Genomic DNA, 25,125 nt, shown 5'->3' with positions numbered 1-25,125 from the left:
TAATACTGATACAACTAATAGATGCTTACAAGAAAGTTGTAGGCCAAGTGAGATGGCTGACTTAGGCACTGTGTTTCGGGCTTGCCGCTTTTCTTGGGTGGAGTCTGCCTTCCCGGGCTGCTTCCAGGCTGCCTGCAAGGGCTTCCTGCAGAGCCCCTGAGCTGCACAGAGCCTGGTGCTTTGTTCCGTGGCTGTAGGGGCAGCAAAGTAAAACTCCTCTGAGGAGTTTTAGTTTGCTGCACCCCAAGTCATTTAAGGTGCATTACACCGCCAAATTTCCTACAGTGGCTGGAATTAACGTGCAATACGCTGCTGAGGCGTGCAAACACCAACACCATTAAAGCGGTGCAAAAGCATTTAGCCCTCTTTAAAGTGTCATACACACATGCCCCTCATTTTGTCTCCACATAGCCTAACATTATAAATTGATTTATATCCTGTAGTCTACAAATTTTTTAGAGGGATTTTTGCCTAAGTACAGATTGCTAGACTTGGTACTAACTCCTTATGTTTTTATTGTATTTAAATCAGGAGTGTCAAAGATCTAGCCTTCAGAGCTATTACATATACTCTGTGAGGCTGGCAGAGGGGCCTGGGATTTGGGTACAGGGTGAGCAGAGGTGGGACCTGCCATCAAGTTCCCAGTGGCAGTGCCCTGTGGGCATGCCTGTTACTGGAAGGGAGCATACAATGGCTCTGTTAATCTCGACACCACTGTTTACCTTGCTGCTGCCCCCAGATCCAGCCCATGAGGAGCCCTGAGACCTGCGTCTGTTTTGTGGGGTGATTGAGGTGACCCCCTGATTTAAATAACTGCATTTCTCTTTATCTTACTGGAGATCCCAGGGATTGCACCAAAACTATTTAAACTGTATTCTATTTAAGCCTTGTGGGACAGTGAGATAGCTGTAGTAGCTTTCTTCCCCAACTAGCTCCTGCTAGTCCATTGCTAGTCATTGTTAAAATCAGGGGTTTATTAGTTATTTTAAAATTAGAAAAAAATTATTAACCCATAATAATCTGATGATGGCATCCATATGAAGCAAACTTTAGTGACCAAGGATACAATCAACAGGTTTTGAACAGAGCAGAAGGAATGAGATCAGATTTCTATTTCTTTAATGGGAACATTTTTTTATAACTCTTGAATTCTTGAAACGTTTACAAGAAAATACACACAATTAAAAGTCAAAGGACATCAATGAATGCAGATATTTTAAATGACCAACTGGCAAAAGAAATAAAATACATTACACAAGTAAAGGTTATATCCACAGTCATGAATATTCATTCTCCTCTACACAAAAAAATAAATAAAATCACATTATATGCAGATAGTTCTACTTACATCAGTACAATATACTGTGCAGCTTTCCACTCATTTTCTACTAGACTGATACTACGTTTCTGGGCTGTCCAGTATTTCTACATTACATTAAGAACAGTATCACCCAAAAAAAAGGTGACAGTTAATGTCCACAGTCTCTATCCTGAGTCCTCTTAGTTTTGTGATAATTACATACTATGCACTAGGAACAAAGCAAATCTTTCCCATCACTTTCATCTTAGTTTTCTTTCCAAAGGCATGAGACTCCTGGGACTCCCTGTACTTTTACTTGCTCAGTAAAATAAATATCTACTTCAGGCAAGCACTAGCTTAGATCTGTGGGTCAGATTTGCCCCTGAGGAGGCCATATGCACCAGTTAAATCCCATTTAAGTCCTGTCTTGAGGGATTATGTGAGGTTTAAATGGTGACTAGGCTTTGGGCACCTTTCTATTACGTTTGGTAAAGGTTAATAAAGACAACAGCTTGTGCAGAAAGAAAGAGCTTGATCCTGCCAACAAATCCCATGAATGTACAGTCAGTCCCTGAGGTTTTGTATTTCCCTTCTCCTCCATGGCAAATGCAGAGGTATGCTCACTCTAGTCAACAGCCCTTGTCCCGCTCTGAATTCTCTCCTACAGTAGGAGCCATTCCAAACTCAGCATTAGGCAATCATTGTTCCATAGATTGGTATTACAAATGGAACATTTTTATTATCCCATATACCACTAGGTGATAACTGTTCCATTCATTTTTTTTAATAGCGACTCCTATGGCACATGGAGATATAGCTGTATGTGGCAGCTAAGGTGTCAAAGAAATGAGCTAGAGTTTCAGCAGAGATAAATCAGGACAAACCTACTTAATCAGCATAGCTGTGCTGATTAATACCACCTGAGGACCTGGTCTAATGTTTGTAAAACCTTTGGTCAGAGAATTTGGTGAGAGAGAATTTTGCTGCTATTCCTTGCACATACTAGCTTAGATTAAAAAAGAAACAATGAAAACAAATATAACTTTTCAAAATGCCCTATTTGGTACATTTCTTTTGCTTGCTCAAGTGTCATCTAGGAACATTCACACAACAGAAACACCAAGCAACAGCTTACACAGAGTCTAGATTTGAATCTTTCAAAGACTCACCACTATATCAGATACTCACACGTGGTATTTGACATATTGTGGCTTAATGTACAGAAGTTAAGTGTCAATATTTTTTGCACTATTTTACCTCCAATGCAGAATATTAATGTTAGTAGCTAAAAGGAAGATCTGAATGAAATCCAATCCAGCATCTTTTGAAAGCCATTTTTAGATACCTAAATGCTGTGTACATCAGTAAGAGGCATTCTGAAAATGTACATGCTGGAAGAAGCAATTCTATATTTAAAAAGTCTATAAAGTAATATATTGGTCATAATTAAATACTAATCCAGGAAAGTCCCCATGTCACAGGACCATTTTTCCTGGCCAAAACCAGCAATATTCCAGTAAACACCAAACCTAACTCTTTAAGCCTTTCCCCCCCTACATGGGTATGATACAAAGAGATATTCTCCTTTTCACATCTATGCCAGATTGAAGACTTTATAAAGGGCAAAATGAACTTTGTAGGTTTCCCTTCAGAAAGGAAAGAACACTTCTGTCAGTCTTACTAGAGAAGTGACACTGCTCACTATCCCTCCCAGGCAGCCCAATCCTGAAATCTTTCTTCAGCAATTTTTTCTATTGATTTCAAGAGACATTTTACCTGCATAAACTCGGCAGGTGCAGACTCAGAGATACAATTCCACCTTATTCCCTGGCAAAGAGAAAAAGAAAAGCTACACACCATTTAAAGTAAATCTTTTTCTATAAACAGAGATGTGCCCAGTGTCGATGTTTCTATTTTTCCCATGTGAAAGGTTTCACAAGGAAAAGGTCTTGTGCTTCAGCTACCCAGTTATGCATGGGAAGTTAGGCACATACCTGAAGATAAAGTTTTCCCAACATTTTTTAACAGCTACCAAAAAAAATTCAATGTTTATCACCTTGTTAAAAAAAATGGTCATATATTGCTAAAACTGCTTGCTAAGAAACACGTGCAATGCCAGAATGTTGCTTATTGATAGGTTGCCTTTTTGTTTGTTAATTTGAGTCAAGTTATCAGCTTACCATGTTCCTGAGAAATACAGGCAATGTACCATTAACTTGCACCATGAACCACCCGCCTCCCCATATTGCTGATATCCTTTATGGAGTTTACTACATGTGGCAGCATTAGGAAGCATCAATAGCTAGTTTTTAAGTAAAATTTAAAAAAAGAGATGGCAACCTTCCTATATGTATACATACACAGGAGATGCTTGGTCTTAACATAGTATAACTTGTTTCCTGACTAATGTGTTCTCTGTGAGCCTGGCCCTATCAACCATACTCACCAAATTTTCCCTCTGACTTTAATGGGAACTAGTCATGTATCTGGGTTGTGGGATTATCATCTTAATAGTATTCCTGAAACTACAGAAAGACCCACACTACAAAATTCAACTCAAGTGCCAAAGTTTTGAGCCAATGTAACTCTTGCCTTGGACCATTATGAATATAGGGTTCATTTACCAGATCTCAGCTGTCCTAGTTTTGCAGTGGACAGGTTTGAGGCGTGTCTATATTTGCAGTTACTTCAGTCCCCTAGCCCAGTGTTAATGAGTAAAGGATGAAAATCAAACAAAACTCTAATTCCACTTTTCAGTGAATAAAGGAAGTGAATAAAAGAGGGGGCAGAAAGTATTACCTAAGAGTCCATAACTGAACACTAATCAGTTGCAGAGAAAAGTGTGAGATGCTGAGGCAATGAGGAATTCAGCAGTGAATCTTTTTACCTAGGAGAAAATGAAAAATAAACACTTCTGCTTGATTTATAAGAAAAAAAAATAACAACAGCTACATGGCTACTCTGAAGTGTAAAGGAGTGTAGTAGAGGATGTGGAGTTGTGTTTGGAGCTATAGAATAGGTGGGCTGACTTGCCAAATAGATTTATGGACAGGACTTTTAACTTTCTGTCTTTGATGTCTATTCTTGACATTTTCAATAACATTATGGCATTCACAAGGAGTGGAGGTCATCTGAGGTTGATGCAGCTAAAGGTCATATTCCAAGCTTGGAAAGTCTCTGTTAATTGCAAGATGCTGCATTTCAAACTTTAAAACACTTCATTGAGGGCCTTTCCTTGTTCCTATTGAGTCAATGGGAATTTACTACTGACTCAGTCAGGAAGGATTGGACCCTAAACTAGAAGTCAGATTGTGCCATTATAGAAGTCAATTCCACAGTAAAACAGCAAAGGGACAGGCCTTTGCCTTGTACATCTTTCAGACATTCCTGTACCCTGAAAGAGTTTGTAACATTTTAATAACTCCTTCAATTAACAAAATTAAAATAGCAAAATGCTTTACACAAAAAACAGTAAAACTTTTCTTAAAAATTGCTTTAAAACAGCTCATTAATGTTTCATTTATTCACCAAACTAAATGAAAGCAATGCTTTAAAAATGGATGCTACATATGGATGCCACACTCTGGCAAGGGGCAGAGTACGTCCTCCATACACTTCATTTGGGGTTGGATGCTCTCAGAACCTTGCTGGGTTACATCATCTGTTAACCATATGGAGAAGGGAATCTAACATCCAGATGCCATTAATAGGGGCTGGTGATAACAGAAGATTCTGAACAAATTGTCCAAAGGTAACACTTTTCTGACGTGTCTATGGTCCAGATCTACAAAGTTATTCTATCATCAAAGTTGCCTATGGTTCTGGGCATGAAGCTCTGATAGAAGATATTCTGAAGTAGCCAAAGTTCCAGTGAAAGTTTCAAATTTTTCAGGGGTGAGGTTCTGGGATGAGAACTGAGCTCAAGTAACTGGTGTACAAAACCCCTAGAATGATTTTTTCCCCTATTTATGTATTAAGTTTCTTAGAGAAAAATTAGTAGAATGTCTCTATTTTATTTTCTCTATCCTATTGAAAGAAAAGGGAAAAAAGAGCTACCATGTCATAGATGTAGTAACCGATGGAACTATGACCCTTTGGGTAAATCCTGCTCCCATGTAAGCAAATGGCAAAACTCCCTTTGACTTCATTGGGACCATGATCAGATCCTTTGGACCCAATTAAGAAAGGATTTAAGAATGAGCTGAGCTGGATTGGGGCCATCTGTGTTGACCATTTATTGTTGTTAGATGGATCTGTGTGTACAAATGCAAACTTACTTCTAGCTACCAAGGCACATTCTGTTTCAAGAGGCTTTTATGCCTCTTTAAACAGAATATACCTTGTAATACACATTTTGTAATACTTGTTTTCTTTTACTGTTATAACTTTTTGTTATTATAACATCCAAAACACTCCTTAAAACCTTTATCAGTGTCTTCTGTTTGACTCTCTCCTGCTGTTTGAAATGTGCACATGGCAGCACTGAGCTGGTGTGGGTAAAACCAACTCATTTGCTTTTTATGTCCTGACAGAAGAAAAACTACCTCATGGGGAAAAGTAAATTACTTTGTAAAAAACTTCACTTTCAGTAAGCAAAGGTGTTAAAATGGGAAAGAAAATACAAGGAATGGTAAGGCAGGCTTCCTGCACCTCTCCAGCAATGCAGACAGCTATGTGACAAGGGGACTTTGCCTTGGGAGGAAGTTAGCAATGTTGGCACCTCATTTTAAATGTTGCAGCCAGGCTTCCAAGGGAGCCCCACCTGCAAAGGCTTCCTGGTAATGCTTGCTGGGGTTATGATTAAAAAGCCTGCATATAATCAGGGGCTGAGTGTTTTCTTTTTTGTTTTTTAAACCTGTCAAGTGACCCCTTACTTTTTTGTTTTTACTTTTTTGTAAGTTTCCATTCAGTTGAAACACAATCATGTGATCAGAAACTCAACTAACAATTAACCTAGATTGTCTGTTTTGACCTAACTGCGCTTGGCACAGACCCAGACGGCGAAGGCAAAGGCAGCTTTTCACCACCTCGGTGCTTATACTCCCTGGGCCGGCTGGAAACCAGTTCAGCCTCAAGTGTAAATTAGGCCTGGCAGGTTTTTGTTTGGTGAAAAATCCCCCCCATTTCTACATCTGCATGTTTTTGGTTTTAACAAAACAACAACAACAACAAATCTCCCCATGCCACCTATTTCTTCCTTTCCCATTTTCAGTGGTAAAACAAAAAAGGATAAAAAGAAGAGACCGAAAAATCTGATCACTTTTTTCACTGGTTTTGATAATGTGAAATAGTACTATGAAACTAAAATGCTTTTGAGGTTTTTGGTTTTTTTAACATTTTTGTGATTTATTTTTCTGACTGGCACAACAGCAACATGATGATTACTCTACTCTCTGGCATTCCCAACTATCAAAGTTTTCAGACAGGTGCCTACAGATGTTCAGGGGCCCGCTGTAACTCATGGTGCCTTACATAAACTATCATGAGTTAGAAACTCCCCCCCACCCACCCTGACCCAACAGATGTTCACCTGTTGGGGGGGGGGGGGGGGACAGGAATTGAGCCTGCCTGCACCGGCCCTGGCCAGCAGGTGAAGGTGCTCCAGCAGCCTCTAAGGAGGCTGCTGACCCACCCTCTCCCCAGTCCTGCCCCCCTCCTCCACCAGCTCCAGGGCTGCCAGTGGGGAGGGAGAGGGATGGGAGCAGCAGCAGCTGCCGGGTTCCTTTGCCTGGCGTAAGCTGGAGGAGGGAGCGGAGAGTAGAATGAAGCCTCCTTGCCTTGTGGACCTGCCCTAGCTACCACAGTTGGGGTATTGTGGGGAGCGAGGTGAGGGGGCTCTGGTCCATCCCCCTTCTCCTTCGACTCAGGCTGGGCAAAGTAGCTTAGCAACTGCTGCTCCCTTTTCCCTCTGCTGACAGCCCCGCCCCTGTGTGAAAACTTAATCCTCAAGGCAACATAAATTTCCTAAGGTGCTCTAAAAAACAGTGACTTAATCTAATACCTGATCTGGCAAGGGTTAATTTTTCATGCAATCAGCCATTTGAAAAGCACTCTGCAGCTGTGCATGTGCCATGTCATTGCTATAGAGAGCTTTCAGGGGCCAGAAATAGCACAAAAAATGTCACTTCTGTCTGTGCCCGAGGCCATTCCAGGAACCAAAGGTCACTGGGTTATAGTGGTATTTTCACCATGTCATCCCTTCAGTGGCAACACCCTGAAGATGTGGGCTGGGAAACGGGATGAAGCTGAGCTGCTAGCCTTACTCTCTACTACCTAATGATTTCTAAAACAAAGGTTCCACATCCCCCTTCCCAGATGCTCTGCTCTCCGGAGCAACCCTGAGGACTGGGCTTGCTCTCCGGATGCCTGGGAAATTGGATAATAGCTCATTTATACAGGCAGCAACCACTGCACAAGCCAAGATACAGCAGTTTTTTCTTTCAAAAATAGTAAAAATTGTCCAGTAAAGCACACCAGATTGTTTACTTCAGCTTTTGTAAAGCAGCTGCTCTGGATTTATGCTTGTTTAAACGATGGCAGAATCTGTCCTGTAGACCCAGGTCCGCCCTTGACCTAACTCCCATTGATTTCACTAAGGAGATAGGTGCCCAAGTATCTGGGTTTTAGTTCCTACTTTGTGATAGAAATAATAAATATAATATTATTATTGCTCCCATGAACAAAAAGTTTCCATATTGTGAAATCATGACAGAAAAAAATCAAAGGATTTCAGGAAATATAATCATACTTTCAGCATTTTTTTCCTCTATTCCTCAGGCAGCATTTTACAGCTGTCACTTTCCAAATCAGGCACTATTTGTAATATCTACTATACATTTGCATTTCCTGACTAGAATGTTTTAAGAGATTTTTTTGTATTCGGTATAAAAAACCCCCTACTTTCAGTCATTCATACCTCTTCGATCCAAGCCTGCTCCCACTGAAGTTAATGTCAAAGTTACCAGACATATCAATGGCAGTAAGATTTAGATCAGTCTCAAAACAGCATCTTAAAGCCTCAGTGCAACAGACCTTTATGCTTAAATATGAGCAGCAAGCCTCACTAAATGGGACTACTCACAGGTATCAAGTTAATTGCCTGCAGGATCAGGGTCTAAAGGTGAATCGTCTTGAATAACTATCACATTAATTACTGAATTGAATTTACTTTAGCTAATTAATTACTTGCATTCTCCACATGCCTTGGGTAGAAGGAGGAAGAAAATTTGCTTAATATTCACACCCCCAAAAATCTTTCTTATTTACATATTAGATTTGCTGTGTACATTATTTGAGCTTGTAAAAAATATTTCTTCAAACCTTCTCTCACCTTGACTTTTAATCTTACCAGAGCAAAAATAGACATTTTAATAGAAAAATACAAGATAAAAAATACCTAAAAAATAAAATGCTAGCATGGAATGTCATTTTTATACAAAGAAAATCTGTTGAATTGCCTTTACTATACAAACACCGCACAGTATTAATATTTACACATTTTGGATTATACCCTGCTCTCACTAAAGTCAGTGGAACTTTTGTCATTGCCTTCCGTGGGAGCAAGATCATGTACTATACTACTCTTTCAGAGAGGAGATGATGGTAAAGAGAGATGAGGACAATAAAATAATATGAAGGTTAAAGGAATAGCAAATTCATTCTCAGCTACCAATTCTCCTTGCCTTATACCAAGGGAAACTCCCACTGAATTCAGTGGAGTTGCTAGTGATTTGCAGTGGTGTAAATGAGAGGAGAATCAGTCTTCCTATGCCCAGGCTTGATTTTGATACTATCCATAGCAAGAAAGAATGACTTCCATGAGTGTTTCCACCCTTTGCACTACACAAATTAATCACATTTTACATGGCAAATTTCTCCCAAGATTAAACTATATGATTCTGATCCTGCAGCCACTGAGTGGCGAATAGCCAATGATTTCAGTGATAATAAGTTGTTTTTATTCTGATGACGATGCAGCAGCTGTGTCCATAACACCACATTTAATATCCTTGTGGGAGATGCAACTAAGGGAGTAGAAGTTAAAAAGAAGGATCTGGATGAGGCATCTCCAGCTCTAAGCACAGAACTGCTGCCCACAATAAATGTCTTAGGGTATACCCTCTCTGAACACTACAGGCTTCCTACAATGGAAAACTGTCTTTTTTGTTTTCATGAGATGAAAGGCCATGTGGCATCATGCAGTTAGTAAATCATTCCTGAGTTTCTGAAAGAAATTAAGACAAAATGACTCCACTACTTAAAGAAAGAGGCTCTTGAAGAACTCTTTCTTTTACACTGATGTCTTTGGTTGTGTTCATTTTCCTAAAGTTTTCTTCAGGGAGAATGGATTTTGTTTTCTACCCCACTTCTTTATGCGGCAGAGAAATGAGATCGAATGGAGTCTTCACGTAGCTGCCGATGTTTGCCCATATTACAGTCTTCCTGTTGACTTCGCCTCTCAATAGTTATTCTGTATTTCTTTCTGCATAAAAGAAAAGGAATAGAATAAGAAATCCTCATTCAACCATAGGATAACAGGACTTTCCTTACAAAGAATGCCTATAGGGGACAACTGAGATTCTGTTGAGAAATGAGATGTGACAGAACGTGAAACCCTGGTCAAAGATTGAAGTAGTTTGCCTTGAAGCATTTTACCCTAGCCCAAGAATGCAGCGTAAAAGTTAACAGGCATTCTCAAAGCACTGAGACATTTCTTTTCTTTGACAATTTGTGACACAAGTGATTGGCAAGTTTTTGTATAGTGTCATGGGAACTCTGCCACATCACTCTCTTCTAATGATCAAAGCCAAGTTACTTATACCATATATGGGGCCTACTGTCTGCACAATCTGCACAATGTATCCAACTCTTTACTGAAACCAACTCTTTACTTATTTGCAAAGAAGGATAATAGCATACTGGGCTGCATTAGTAGAAGCGTTGCCAGCAGATCAAGGGAAGCGATTATTCCACCCTGTTTGGGACTGGTGAGGCTACATCTGAAGTACTGTGTCCAGTTTTGGGTCACCCGCTACAGAAAGGATCTGGATGAACTGGAGAGCCCAGTGGATGGCAATGACAATAGTTAGGGAGCTGGGGGACATGACTTATGAGGAGAGGCTAAGGAAACTGGGTTTATTTAGTCTGGAGAAGAGAAGACTGAGAGGGGATTTAATAGCAGCATTTAGGGATGTAAAAGTTTAAACGCATAGGTGGTGACTTTTTTTTTTTTCCGCCAGTGAGTGCTTGCAGGAGTAAAAAAACCAAAACGAAACCAAAAATTGGCACTTTACATGTAACTCGACACATTCCTGTGCTGAGCCCCAAGCATATCCAGAAGAAGCAGTGCATTACTTCTGCCTGGCCCTTCAGCATCTATAAAGATCGGGTGCTTTAGTGAGGCTTTTATAACACTTTCATCTAATAGCTCATTGAATCAGCTTTAGCTAAAAGTGCCAGAAAGCCCTGTTGAAGCACCCAATTTTTACAGATGCTGCAGAGCTGGGTAGAAGTAAAGCACCTCTTTTGGTAAAGTGTTTTTCTGGGGGGCCGGGGGAGGGGGGGGTTACATCTGCAAGTGGCTTCATGGGTTCTGAGCACCTGCTAATCTTTTCAGTGAGTGCTTAAGCCCCCGAGCACTCATGGAGTCAGTGCCTATGGTGAAACATTTAAACAATAAGTATATATTTATACCAGAAATGCACTACCATTTTAAGTTTAGCATGGGGCACGGTCTGGCAGGGAAGGGAAGCAGTGCAGTGCCTGAGGAACAGGATGGTAGCAGGGCAGGCAGGGGGGAGGGAGGAGCAAGAAGAAGGGGCAGGAAAGGCACGAGTTGGGGACTAGTACTCATAGTGAATGAGGTTAAAGAGGAAAACAGTGGGCAGCCTAATGACTTGTCAGTTAAGCAATTAGCTGTAATTACAGCGCATCAGAGTAGACTCAATTAATTGAGTCTGCTGGAGTATGTTAATTAGCATGATCAGCAGCCTCTGGGTCCCATGTATCAGTGTCCTTGCACTTCCATGAGCTTTAATTCATGAGCTTTAGTTAAAGAGCTGCCATCGTCATTTTGAAGGGCAGGGTCGATGATATATGAGACACTATGCCCCCCCTCCCCCCTCCGCCCACCTCAACCTCAGCACCTTATGTGATTTAACAAGGCAGAAACAAAGGGGCATGAACTCATTGCAACTGTTCCTATAAGCAAAGTAACTCACAAGCCAAAAGCTTTGCTAGATCAGGCCCTAACACAGTGAAAGAGTTAGGAGTACAAAACAGTAAAAGTGAGTTGTCTTCTGTGGGATTTTGCCACAAAAGACATGGTTTTTTTGGGCCCTATTTCCTAACATGAGTGAAATTCTTGAAAGGAGTAGAGAAATTTGGGCACCCCTGGGAGGCAGATGGTCTTAGAATCGTTTAGTAACTTGGACTAACCTGAAAAAGTAAAAAGCCATTAGCAATCCTGCCCCAAGCAAGGCACCCACTACGATTCCTGTGACTGCTGACTCTCCTAGGCCACCTGCTTGAGAAAAGAAAAAGAAATGATCAGAGTTCACAGTGAGACCTGCTTGGGAAATGCAGATTTGTTCAATAAATTACCAGCATCAGATACTATCCGAAGTCATTCAGAATTACACAGGGCTTTCTGGGAATTCTTCATTTGGGTTGATCTCACATCAATTTATTTTCCTCCCTGTTTTACAAAGAGTTTAGGGGGTCAAACACACCCTCACAATCAAAATAACACTCTGTCACAATTGTAATGGAAATGTGTAGTACACAGGAATGCTGATAAGAGACTGGTCTGTATGCTCAGCTCAGTCATGACTTGGTCTAGGATTATAGTAGGTCACTGTTGTAGCAAAACTGGCTACAGACATGGGCAGCTGTTATTACAGGAGCAATCATGTTTCTCCTTGTTTAGCATCAAATCCATAAATCAGTCCAGGTGTACTTATCATCACTCAATGGCTTTGCAGACCTCAGCAAACCTGTAAATGAACCTGGTCTGAGTTACAAATTAAAGGCTGTGTCTGTGAAGGTTACAGCAAACAAATGACCATGTAAGCATAATTGCATAAATTAATAGCCAAATGGCAGGGTGGAATTTAGCATTGAGACATAGGCCTGGTAAGGTGCAGAGCAGAGATGCATAGGCTCAGAGGAAGCTTGGGGATGGCTCTCTCTTGACGAAGCACACGGGGATTAGGCAAGCTGCTGCACCATTTTTAAAGCCTGCTCTCTCCACAATGGGGCCTCACCCGGCATGGAGGGGTGGGGAAGCATGGAGCTGTCTGTTTCACTGAGCCCAGAAATGCCCCTAACCCGAAGATGAACGAAGGAACCATCCCCATGTCAGCTGGTTAAGGACAATCTGGCCCAGAATGAACATGTACATAAAATTATAAAGAGAGTGCAGCTAGTGTTTTCGATATTAATGAAAATTAAGGATATCCTCAAGCTGAAATATTTCCTTTTTCCAGAGACGGTCAGTAAACTTACATGATTTACAAGGTGTGGTGTTTGTGTGCTCTGCGATGCGGCTCTCATCTACTCTCAGCTTGCCATGATTCCAAGGATACTTCATGTTTGATCGAAATTCAAAGCGCCCCTGCTTTCCATAGTAGTCACCAATCACCTGTGCAAAACCCAGAAAAGATGCCACTTTTCTAATGATTCGTTCCCAGAGAAATTAGATAAGCTGAAAGATCCATATGCTTAGATCCTCTCCAGTATGTCCTGATTATTTACAGAACAGAATTCACAGTTCCACTGACCAGGTCATCAATTAATAGCACTTTATTGGCAAGGACAGAATGCTAAATGATAAATGTTGGACATGTCACTTTCTACACCCTCCTCCATTGCTATCCAACCCTGTACATGTCTCTGCATACAGCTGGATGCTTCTATTTGCATTCATTAGGGCATGGATACACATACATTTTTAGCTGCTTTAAAAGGGGAGGGGGAATTGATGTTTGGACTGTCCAGCAGCCTACTACAGTCTAACTGTTAGGCTAGCCAAAGAAGTGAGCTGAGATGTCCTAACTTTGACTCTGAATGAAGCAGCATTAAAGTTCCAGCTGTTCTGTTGCATTGCAAGTTGTATCAGTATTCTTTGATATCAATACAATTGTTACATTACTTTATACCCTTACTGTATTTGACTATAAAGAGGCAATCAGACCTGCCTGTAATGAGGCTATTTTGCTTTGCTGCTGTCTGTGCAAACCTTTTGATGGTTTTGGCTCACATGAGCTAGTCCCCCTCTTTAGAGCTAAATTAACCTAAAATTCAAAAGGAAATGAAGCCAAGCCCACTACATTTTGCCTAGTTTTAAAGTGATGTTTAGAGTACCTGATTGTTCATTTCCTTTTGTAAGATTCAGAGAGGTCTACAGGCATGCATACTTAATATGCAGAATTTTAAATTGAGTTGCTAGAATTACAACATCCAGAATAGGGTTCTGAATGCCCTTAAAACTGTAGCCAGGGTTAGTTCTAGCCTTTTATTGGATGCACTGGAGAAATATATATGGCATGTTCAAATAAACCATGGTTGGGCCTGCATCACTCCTGTTTATTTCACCAGCACAACAGAGGGTGTGACTCCATGGTGAACCAGGCCCGACTTGTCTATTTACTTAAGATAGCACAAAGGGCTGCTTCTCTCTCCTTAATAAAATGCACACATACATCTTTTTTGCCCCCCATTTATGCAATATGCATCCACAAAATAAACTGTGAGCATAACTCGGGGTCTCTCTATCCCAGATCTGTACCAGTACTCAGGAACAGCAGTTGGAGGGACAGGCACTTCATTCTGGGCACAGAGAGAAGTTACATTTGTCATGCAATCAGCCCTTTGAAAGTGCTCTACAGCCATGCCCTGACAGAAGAGCATGGCTGTGCAGTGCTTTAAAAGTGCCCAGTCACACACTTCATGCAGAAAACAAAATGAAGATAAAGGGCCAGATTCTGCCCTCGTGCACCATGCACAACTGCCAAGAAGCTTATCTTAATGGGAAGAATTATTATCAACTCTGTTGGGTTTCAATTACAGATCATTTCTTTCCCTATTCAAGTAGCTCATACATATTAATTCAGAGTGAAATTCATTCCAGATGCCAAAGGTCACTTAGGTCCTACTTGTACCTAAGTGATTTGACCCCTGCAGTCTTTCCTGCCCAGAGCTTGGGTGCTAGACCTGATGAGCTCCCAAGGTCCCTTCCAGCCCTAAACTTCTGTGAATCTATGAACCCTGTACTGAGGACTTAAGACTGAAATGATACATAGTGCTTCTAGTGACTGTAAACCCAGGGGTGAAATCCACACCAAATTAGGATCCAATGTTTTGTACCATTAGTGCAAGGAATTGAGTAAACAGGTGACATGGTGATACTCTAAACTGGCACTGTTCTAGGGCATCTCAGCACCAGACATGTGAGAGTACATTTATTTCCTTACCTCCTGTGTGCCTGTTTCTGGGTCGGTCATTGCAATTACTGAGAAATCCCCATATCGGTCCCCGTTGGCATCAATGGACACCTGCCCTGCAATGCCTAGGGAATGGCATGTGAGGAATTAGAAAATTAACTAGTTAAAATACTGGACCTTTCCAAGGAAAACAAGAAAATGAGCGGACAGATTTTCACAGACCGATATGACAGGAAATCTCATCAGTCTCCCGGCATTTTTGTTGGCATTCCAAAAGAAATTGTAATTTCATCTCAGTGTCTGCATTCCTAAATTCTTAACATTTCTCCTTAAAAAAAAAAAAAAGAAAGAAAAAGTGAGGCTGTTTGGGGAATATGTGAAAAAAATCGAATCCAGAAACCGGGAGTGCTGAAATAAAAATAAAAATGCATTTCATGCAAATTAATTTACATAGGGATGAGTCCTGAGTCAGCGAGCAAGGGATAGAGAGAGTGAAGTGCTCAAGTGAAGCTGAGCTACTGGAGCAGAGCTCAAGGAGAGAGTCTGTAGCCCCATGTGGTGGTAAACCCAGAGTGCCAGTATATCTGGCTCACTACAGTCTTTACTTGACTGATATATGGGCTTATATTGATGCAGTTTGCTGGTCCTATCTATTTTGGACTAAATCCTACCCCTACTTAGACCTCATCTTCTTCATTGCAATTGCAGAATTTGTCCCTGTGGCTTTTATCTTAAAGGCCCCAATTCAGTAAACCACTTAAATATATTCCTTAAATCCCATAGGCTTACCTGTAATTGTAAGCCCTTAACTGAATCCAAGCCATATATCCTAAATGCTCTGTAGACTAATATGCCTCTCGTTATCTTCGCTTTGTGTTTACTAATACATATGAACTTCAAAAGGTTAATCCCACTATAACTGTAGACACACAGACTATTAACCAAAGGTTTACCATCCTAATTTTAGGTGTAGATCTACAGTAGGCAAACACAAATCTGATTCATGTTACTGTAATGGAAGGCAGGATTACAGAGTAAGCATTACTAAAGGTGAAGCCCCCTACAGAGAGACAGAGCTTCCTTGCCTAGGTTTGCGAGGCTGTGAAATTAGGGAATTGTTATACCACATCTGACTGATGGGCCCTAAACCAACACAGGGGGCAAATACTAAAACACACAACCTGCTGGCATAGGCCACCAAAAACCATATTGTCTGAAGTCAGCACCCGAGGTGGTCAAAACTTTCTGGGCTATTTTGACATTAAAATGTTTTCTATAGACCCAAAGGGAAATTAAAATGTTAAGTCATCGTTTAAAAAAACAACAACACTTCTGATTTAATGAAACAATCTTGTTTTGTTCTATTTTTGTTAGGGTGAAACACTTCATATTGACTACTTTATTTATATATTTATACTTTGAATTGGTTTAATAATTTTTCAGAGAAAATGTCTGTAAAACTGAAACATTTCAACATGTTTTGGTTTAGTCAAATCAGCATTTTCATATGGAAAACCGGGCAAACAGAATGGTTTTGATCAGTTCTAGTCATAACTGCTTTTCTGAGGCACAGGTATTCCCCAAACTGTGCAGGGGAGAGGGAGAGGGAACTAGAGAACACTTTCTTTAAATGGCATTCATGTCCAGTTGGATTTCTGATGGATCTCCTACAGGGTGAGGAGCCATGGACGCATGCCAAGGGAAGGTGTCCATGCGGTTAGAAATCTAAATGGTAGCACTTAAGTTTCCAATTACCTTTGCCTGCAACATTTCAGGCGCTGAAGGAAGCCCTATTCCTTCAGTAAACTCTGCATGGAGGAACACCTGGCTCCAGTATGGAGTCCCACTGGTTTCAGTACTAGAGTCCAAGGTACCAAGAGGTTAAGTTGAAGGCCCTTTTCAGTATAAGACCCATAATTACAAATATTTGTACCACACTGGGATGAGGAGGTGAAGGGGGACATATGTGTCCTTTTTGACTTTCCATGCTGTGCCCAGGCAGCTCAACATTTCTGAATTTTCAAAATGGCTGTGATGGAAGAGAGGTTATTCAGCAACAAGGACCTGGATTTCACCAGCAAGGAAAAGGAACATTCTTTTCTCTTGGCTGTTTTTATGAGTAACGTAGTTCTGAGACACCATAGCGCATCCCTTTAGTCGCACTATTTGGAGCATGTGTCTTTATAAGAAACTTGAAGGAGCATATATTTGGCATGTTCTTGGAGGACTACAGCAGAAAATCAGGGAAAATAAGATAGATGTTTTGTGCCTGAATATCAGTTCATAGCGGCTGCTGTAAAGGTGCAGCCAACAGTTCCATTAGCAGAAGGGAATTCTCAGGGAGTGTGCTATGGGGTCCCAGGGATGGGAGGGGATGGAGTGGTGCATACCGTACTTTACCTGATTTTCAGCTAATTCAGGGGTTCCTGCAGGACTCCTGCAGCCAGCATAATTTAGAGCAGTCCTCAGGGTCCTTTAAAGTCACACTGGGGATCATTTTGACATCTGTTCTGCACCATGTCAGGGGAACAGAAAGGTGACTTGGAGTCATCATCTTCCACTCTCCACAGCTGTGCCCAGAGTACATAATCATCTCAGCTGGGAATCTGGTCAGTATGTTTTTGCTGCTACATTTTTGAGTCAATTGTTGATTTCTTATCTAAAGCAAATATTTTCTCTCTCTTAAGTACTTCCCCTGAAAACCTTATTAATGTTACACTAAAAGAGTAATGTATTGTAAGAAATGATGGATGGATCTGGTGATGCACTCAATTTCCTTATTAAGGCCTTTACTGTGCAAGAAATTCAGCACATGTGACTTGACATCACCAGGGTCGTGCATGTGTGTATAATTATGCAGCTGCTTAAGGTGCTATAGAACCAGGACCCTAAATACAAAGGACAGAAAGCCACAATCCTATTTGCTGGCTGCAAATGAGATAATAAACAAAACTCTTATAAACAGGGAGCCCTCCAAGACTCAGAACAGCAAGGAAAAAGTGGCACCCATATGCTTTTATCAAACCCATTGTTTTAAGATAAAAAACCTAAATGGAAAAGATGAAGCAATCTCAAGAGCTAATAGATGCACATGAAGCAAGGCTGGCTGCTGTAATCATTTCAAAAACAAAGAAGGAGTCTGGGAACATTATTGGCATTTCTTTACAAGCCTAGTATGGGTCATTAACTTATAAAGAGCTCCTCTGAGCAAGTAATACCTGTAGGGATGTTATGAAAAAACGTTGAAAATGCTGAGCTATTTGAGCTATCTTAAAAATGTGTATGTTTTAATAAGAAGCAAATATTCCAACCTTTTTACCTATATATGCCCTAGCTGTACACTAAGTCACAGTCTGAACTGTAATGACACTGACATCTGGAATACTAGATTGATTCCTACCTTCATATGTCCTGTTCCGTGTCTGCTGAATAATTTTTGCTCCATCCTTCTTACTATAGCCATACCTTAGGACTTCGCGTAATGCCAGAGCATAGAGAAGAATGGCATCATGGAATCCTTCCACAAACATATTAACCTAAAAACAATACAACAGCATTCGTCACTAATCCACATGAAAAAAAATATTTATCTTTACACTGGGTTAGACTCCACAACCCTTATGCAAGTTAGGTAACATGTACAGCTATAGTTTATAGACTTATTAGATTAGTAAAACTGGAGCCCCAGCTTGAGTTCTAGAAACCCACATATGGTTAGCTGTCTGTTTTGTACAGCACACCTCACAGATTGGAAAATATCCTCTCTTCATCATGCTTTTGGAGAGAGGAAGTTTTTCTGATTATGCTGCTGGATTTGTTTGTTTAATGATTACTCCCTCTACTTCTGCTGATTCTGGATCTTGCTCAACAGACCATCTCTCCACTAGCAAATGAACAACAGAGCGAACTGTTTGCCCTGTACAGTAACATCCTCTGGAGCTGCTAGAAAAAAAAAGTTTCCCATCTTTTATGGCTATTTCAGAAATGGCATGAGCTAAATGAAATGTCACTTTCCAGTACAAATTCACAAAACAAACACCCTGTATTGTAAAGCAGTGCTGCCCTTCCAAGGAGTGAAACTGTAATTTCATACTCTTGCAGCTAGATTTAAGGCTCTCAGCCTCTCTGTGCTTCCCCATTTGATAGCAAGAGTTATGAGCTGAACAGTACAAAAATGATCTGGGCTAAGTTCGAAGGGTGATGGTAAACTAAAAGAAAAAAAGTATCTTGGTGCTGGATCTGGATATTTTCATTTTTCCTGGTTCAGCTACAAGCTGAAAATTGACCAGGAGGCCCCTGACAGATGTTCATTTAAATGCATCATGGGATCTGATCCCAACAATCGCACCTCCTGCCATATCACACGTGCATGGAAGGAGGCCAGATTCTGGGACTGGGGATCAGTTCCCAATTATACCCAACTTCCCAGTGCAGGTGGAGCCCAAGATTATAATTCTGGGCTCCCTCGGCATTGGAAAATTGAAAATTGGGTGTCCAAAGGCCCAGAGCCAGGGTTGACAATCAGCCGATTGTCAGGATGAGCCAGGGACAGCACCAGGGTCTGATACATGGAATCAGTTTAAACTGCATGCGTGCCGTTTAAAAGGGCCCGCCGACAGGGAAAAAGCCACAGTTAGACGCGGGAGCAGTGAGAGACGCGCGGGTGAAAGCCTGCTGCGCCCCCACTCCCCCGAAGCCCCCCAGAGACCCTCCAGCAGCCACGGAGCCCCCCACTGACCCCCAGCACAGCCGGAGGTAAGCAGGGCCCGTGGAGAGAGGGGGCTAACCCCTTAGTGTGTGTGTGGGAGGCGGCGGCTGAGTGGGGCAGGGCCGGGTCAAGCCCCGCCCAGGCCCCTACTTCGCTCAGCCCCCCAGGGAGCCACGCGAACAGGCTGCGCAAACAGGTGCGCTTCTCTGCCGGCGCGTGAGTTAGCGCGGAGTTCACACGGGAGGGCCCAGGACCCTGCCAGCGTGCCCCCCAGGGTAGACAGTCCCAGCCGTAGCCAGCCTCCAGAGGCATGACACGGATGGGCACGCGCTGCACCCCAAGGGTCCCCTCGGGCTCCGCGGCCCCCCCCGGCACTTCAGAGACAGCCACCCAGACGGAGCCCCTGGTTCCGGGCTCCACGCAGATGGAGCCCCTGGCTCTCGGCTGCGGGGGCTGCCTGTCCCTTTTTCAGGCTCTGGGGCCTGGGAGCATGGCGACCTCCCCTTGTGGGGTCTGCTCCCTTTTGGGGTCTCTGGCGCGCCAGCTGGAGGAGCTCCAGGCCACAGTCCAGGGACTGTGTGCCATCAGGGACTGCGAGCAGGAGATAGACTCCTACTGCCAGGCCCTTCTCCCCCGGGAGGCGGAGGGTAGACTACAGTCTTCCTCCAGGCCAAAGGAGGACTCCGGGACCTCCCGCTCTGTCCAGGCAGGGGCATGGACCACGGTGGTCAAGGGCACTAAGGCCCGCTGCACCAAGGCCCCTGCCCCGCCGGAGCTGAGCAACAGGTACGCACCTCTTGCCGCTCCAGCAGAGCCTGCTGAGTTGCCGGCTCCCACAGGCAACATGGACCCAACTGCAGCTCCCACCCCTGCTCTCCCCAAGACAAAACGTAGGGTGTTTGTTGTGGGAGACTCTCTCCTGAGGGGGCAATCTGCCACTCCGACCCCTTAGCCCGGGAAGTCTGCTGCTTCCCAGGGGCCCGCATCCGGGACATTGCGGAGAGGATCCCAGAGCTCCTCAAACCCACAGACCACTATCCCATGCTCCTAATTCATGTGGGCACCAATGACATGGCTCAGAGTGCTCCCAGCCAGGTCATGAGGCACTACAGGGATTTGGGAGTGGGGCTAAAGGGCCTGGGGGCACAGGTGGTGTTCTCGTTGATCCTCCCAGTCTCAGGCTATGGGCCAAGGAGGGAGAGGAGGATCCACGTGGTCAACCAAAGACTGTGGCACTGGTGTCGTCAGGAAGGCTTTGGCTTTCAAGACCACAGCCCGCTCTTTGGCGAGAGAGGCAGCGAGCTGCTGGGAAGAGATGGCCTCCACCTCTCTCCCCTAGGGAGGAGGCTCTTCTCAGCCAGACTGGCTGACCTGCTCCACCGGGCTTTAAACTAAGCCCACTGGGGGACGGGGGCACTACTGCCACTGCTGGCCCGCTGAGCAATCCTTGCAAAGCCAGCAGGTCAAGGCACTTAAGGGAGCCCACCCCTGCCCCAGCCCTGGTACAATCTGTGGGCAAGGAAGGAGCCCCCCAGGGGGCACTTTGCTTGCCTGTACACAAATGCCAGGAGCTTGGGGAATAAGCAGAAGGAACACATCCCTCCTGCTCAATGCAAATAATTATGATGTCATAGGGATAGCGGACACCTGGTGGGACTCCACCCATGACTGGACCACGGGGATAGATGGCTATACCCTGTACAGGAGGGATCATGTAGAGAAAAGGGGCGGGGGTGTAGCTCTCTATGTTTAGGAAAGCTACACGTCCTTGCAAGCCGATATTGGTGACCACGGTGGACGGCTGGAGACCCTCTGGGTTAAAATCCGTGGGGAACACGGCACAGGGGACACAATGGTGGGAGTCTACTACAGGCCTCCCACCCAAAGTCCTGAGCTTGACCAGGAGTTTGCCCGGGAACTGGCTGAGGCCGCTTGCTCCAGGACCATGGTTGTCATGGGTGACTTCAATTACCCGGACATCTCATGGGAGGATCGCTCAGCAAAATCTGAGCAGTCGCAAAGCTTCCTCTCGTGCGTGGATGACCTCTACCTGACTCAAGAAGTCTATGGACCAACGAGAGGCAAAGCGCTGCTCGACCTGGTGCTGGCTACTGGGGATGACCTAGTCAGCGACCTAGTGATTGATGGGAAGCTGGGTGACAGCGACCACGAGCTGATCACCTTCACCATCTGCCGAAAAGCTGGCAAGGCAGTCAGCAACATGCAAGTCCTTGACTTCAGGAAAGCCGACTTTGACAAGCTCAGGAGGCTTGTTAGTGAGGCCCTAAGGGACCATGACCACGGGGAGAGGGGAGTTCAAGAAGAGTGGTTGCTCCTCAAGGGAGCGATCCTCAATGCACTAACTAAGTCTATTCCATCTCGGAGGAAAGGCAGCAAGAGGGCACAGCAGTCCCCCGGCTCTCCAGGGACCTAGCAGACCTCCTGAGGCTAAAAAGAAAGGCCTACAAAGGATGGAGGATGGGAGTCTCCTCCAAGGAGGATTATTCTGCACTGGTCCGGTCCTGTAGGGAGCAGACCAGGAAAGCCAAGGCTGCAACTGAACTCCAGCTAGCTTTGAGCATCAAGGACAATAAAAAGTCCTTTTTCAGATATGTGGGGAGCCGGAGGAAAAGCAGGGGCAACGTTGGACCCCTGCTGAACCAGATGGGGCAACTGACAACAGATGCCCAGGAAAAAGCCAACCTATTAAATAGGTACTTTGCGTCAGTCTTTCATCAGTCCCATGGGATGCCCATGTCCGCTATGGGACAGGGAAGTCTGGATGAGGGTGATCCCCTGCCCTCCATTGATGCTGACTTTGTGAAGGAACATCTTGAGAAGCTGGATACCTTCAAGTCAGCCAGCCCTGACAATCTTCACCCCAGGGTACTTAAGGAGCTGGCAAGCATCATAGCTCAGCCTCTAGCGCAGATCTTTGAAAACTCTTGGCGCTCTGGTGTAGTGCCCGAAGACTGGAAGAAGGCCAATGTGGTGCCTATCTTCAAGAAAGGGAGGAAAGTGGATCTGGCTAACTATAGGCCCATTAGCCTGACTTCTATCCCGGGGAAGATCTTAGAAAAGTTTATCAAAGAGGCCATCCTTAATGGACTGGCCAACGCCAACATCTTAAGGGATAGCCAGCACGGGTTTGTTGCGGGTAGGTCTTGTTTGACCAATCTCATTTCCTTCTACGACCAGGTGACCTATCACCTGGACAAGGGAGAAGAGATTGATGTCATATATCTTGACTTCAAAAAAGCCTTTGACCTGGTTTCCCATGATCGCCTCTTAGAGAAACTGGCCAATTGTCGCCTTGGGTCCTCCACGATCCACTGGCTGGAAAATTGGCTCCGGGGTCGGACCCAGAGGGTAGTAATTGATGGAGTCACTCATCGTGGTGTCCTGTGACCAGTGGGGTCCCCCAAGGCTCTGTCCTTGGACCCATACTGTCCAACATCTTCATTAATGATGTGGACACTGGAGTCAGAAGCAGACTGGCCAAGTTAGCTGATGACACCAAACTTTGGGGAAAAGCATCCATACCAGAAGACAGGCGGGTGATCCAGGCTGTCCTGGACAGGCTCAGCAAGTGGGCGGACGAGAATCTGATGGTGTTCAATGCCGATAAATGCAAGGTTCTCCACCTTGGGAAGAAAAACCCGCAGCACCCTTTTAGGCTCGGCAGTGCTATGTTGGCCAACACTATGCAAGGAAGAGACTTGGGGGTCATCATTGACCACAAGATGAACATGAGCCTGCAGTGCGATGCTGCGGCTAGTAAAGCGACCAAAACGCTGGCTTGCATCCATAGATGCTTCTCAAGCAAATCCTGGGATGTCATTCTCCCCTTGTACTCGGCCTTAGTGAGGCCGCAGCTGGAGTACTGCATCCAGTTTTGGGCTCCACAATTCAAAAAGGATGTGGAGAAGCTTGAGAGAGTTCAGAGAAGAGCCACGCGCATGATCAGAGGTCAGGGAAGCAGACCTTACGATGACAGGCTGAGAGCCCTGGGGCTCTTTAGCCTGGAAAAGCGCAGGCTCAGGGGTGATCTGATGGCCACCTATAAGTTTATCAGGGGTGACCACCAGTATCTGGGGGAACGTTTGTTCACCAGAGCGCCCCAAGGGATGACGACTAGGTCGAATGGTCATAAACTACTACAAGACCGTTTCAGGCTGGACATAAGGAAGAATTTCTTTACTGTCCGAGCCCCCAAGGTCTGGAACAGCCTGCCACCGGAGGTGGTTCAAGCGCCCACATTGAACACCTTCAAGAGCAAACTGGATGCTCATCTTGCTGGGATCCTATGAACCCGGCTGACTTCCTGCCCTTTGGGCAGGGGGCTGGACTCGATGATCTTCCGAGGTCCCTTCTAGCCCTAATGTCTATGAAATCTATGAGTCTGGGTAAGAACTGTAGTCATTGGCCAAAAAAAGGTGCATCTTTATCAGCTGCATTTTGCGTAGGGACTGACGTAGTAGGTGTGCTCCAAATGCCTACTGGATTGGGCCCTGCCAACAAGAGAGGCAATGGGATGGCTAGTATGTAAATGCCATCAAAGTTCATGCATCTAGCTTCTCAGTGTTGCCACATTTAGGAAGGGCTGGACATGCTCAGCCTCAGGCATTCAGGCACCTGGGGAATTTTATTGATGAAAACTTAGGCAACCAAAGAGGACTTTGGCAGACTTTAGGTGCAATCTGCAATCCAAAAAACCCCTGTTCAGCAGCTGCTATCCTCAGAAATGCCTGAACTCAGTGGGCACCTCTATTCATCTGAAAGTTTCCACACTGCCTGCATTTCTGCCTTCTGAATGTTTGTTCAACTGTCCTGGTCTGAGCAGTTTGATGCCTAGTTCCTATTGGAATCCAGTAACTAGAAGGAGCCATGCCTGAATCTCTGGAGGATCCTAATTTCTGTAGGAGCATTCAGGATGTCCCTAATGCACACCAACACCACTGAATTTAACACAGCTAGTTTCTTTCAAAAACACAGCTACCAAGGGAAGAAGTGGTGCTTACCCTTTATATAATACCCAAGCTTAGGAAGGGCACCGTGACAGAGTAGGTAAGAGGTCTTTTTATGATTCTAGAAGCATGAATTGCAAGCCCTGCTCTGGACTTGTGCTGAATACTGCCCCTAGTCAACCAGTTATAAATAGGCCATTTGGGTTGGGGGGGGTGAGGGGTGAAAGGCAGCTGGATGCAAGGCTGGCTGCCTCATTCCCGTGATGTGTGCCACTGGCTGCAGAAACTGGTGTGCCTTAACCATGGTAGTCTTATGGGCTACTGGGCTAAGGAAGATCTGGGTTCCAGGCCTCATCTTCTTTCATCAACAGTGCACTAATAGAATAATTGAAGGGAAGAGCAGGTCACACCCCTTCTTGTGTGACTGGGTCACTGTGCAGAAAGACATGGCAAGAGAACCTGACTCTAAAGACTAAAGCTCAGGGTGTTCACTGAGGAAAGGGGTGTCCTGGTTTCTGATCCCTGCTCTCAAGGCTATTTCTGCTTCTTATCCAATGGTTGTTTAATGGAAAATTCATGAACACTCTTGGGGGATAGCAAGTCCCTTCCTAGCTAAATATCCTAGTCACTAGACAGCAGAGTCAGGCTCTCCTCTTGCTTGATCTAACCCACGAGCCTTTCCAAGATGGTGCTCTAGCCTCAACAGGA

At 44.1% G+C, this 25,125-nt stretch overlaps 1 protein-coding gene across 2 annotated transcripts in view; it reads right to left on the bottom strand.

Moving 5' to 3' along the window:
• Positions 1-1,102: 1,102 nt before the first annotated feature.
• Positions 1,103-25,125, bottom strand: part of NPR3 (natriuretic peptide receptor 3) — a 60,885-nt gene continuing 36,862 nt past the window's right edge. The window contains exons 4-8 of one of the 2 annotated variants that reach the window (XM_019495935.2): positions 18,143-18,278; positions 14,773-14,867; positions 12,806-12,941; positions 11,738-11,825; positions 1,103-9,782 (exon numbers count right to left, since the gene is read on the bottom strand). In XM_019495935.2, coding sequence (XP_019351480.1) covers positions 9,671-9,782; positions 11,738-11,825; positions 12,806-12,941; positions 14,773-14,867; positions 18,143-18,278 — 567 coding nt within the window. In that variant the 3' untranslated portion in view covers positions 1,103-9,670. The remainder of the gene's footprint in view (positions 9,783-11,737; positions 11,826-12,805; positions 12,942-14,772; positions 14,868-18,142; positions 18,279-25,125) is intronic. The other variant, XM_019495936.2, reaches the window with a different exon arrangement.

Source organism: Alligator mississippiensis, chromosome 3 (genome assembly GCF_030867095.1).
Source record: "Alligator mississippiensis isolate rAllMis1 chromosome 3, rAllMis1, whole genome shotgun sequence".
NCBI lineage: Eukaryota > Metazoa > Chordata > Crocodylia > Alligatoridae > Alligator > Alligator mississippiensis.
This window is presented reverse-complemented; position numbering and strand designations above follow the sequence as displayed.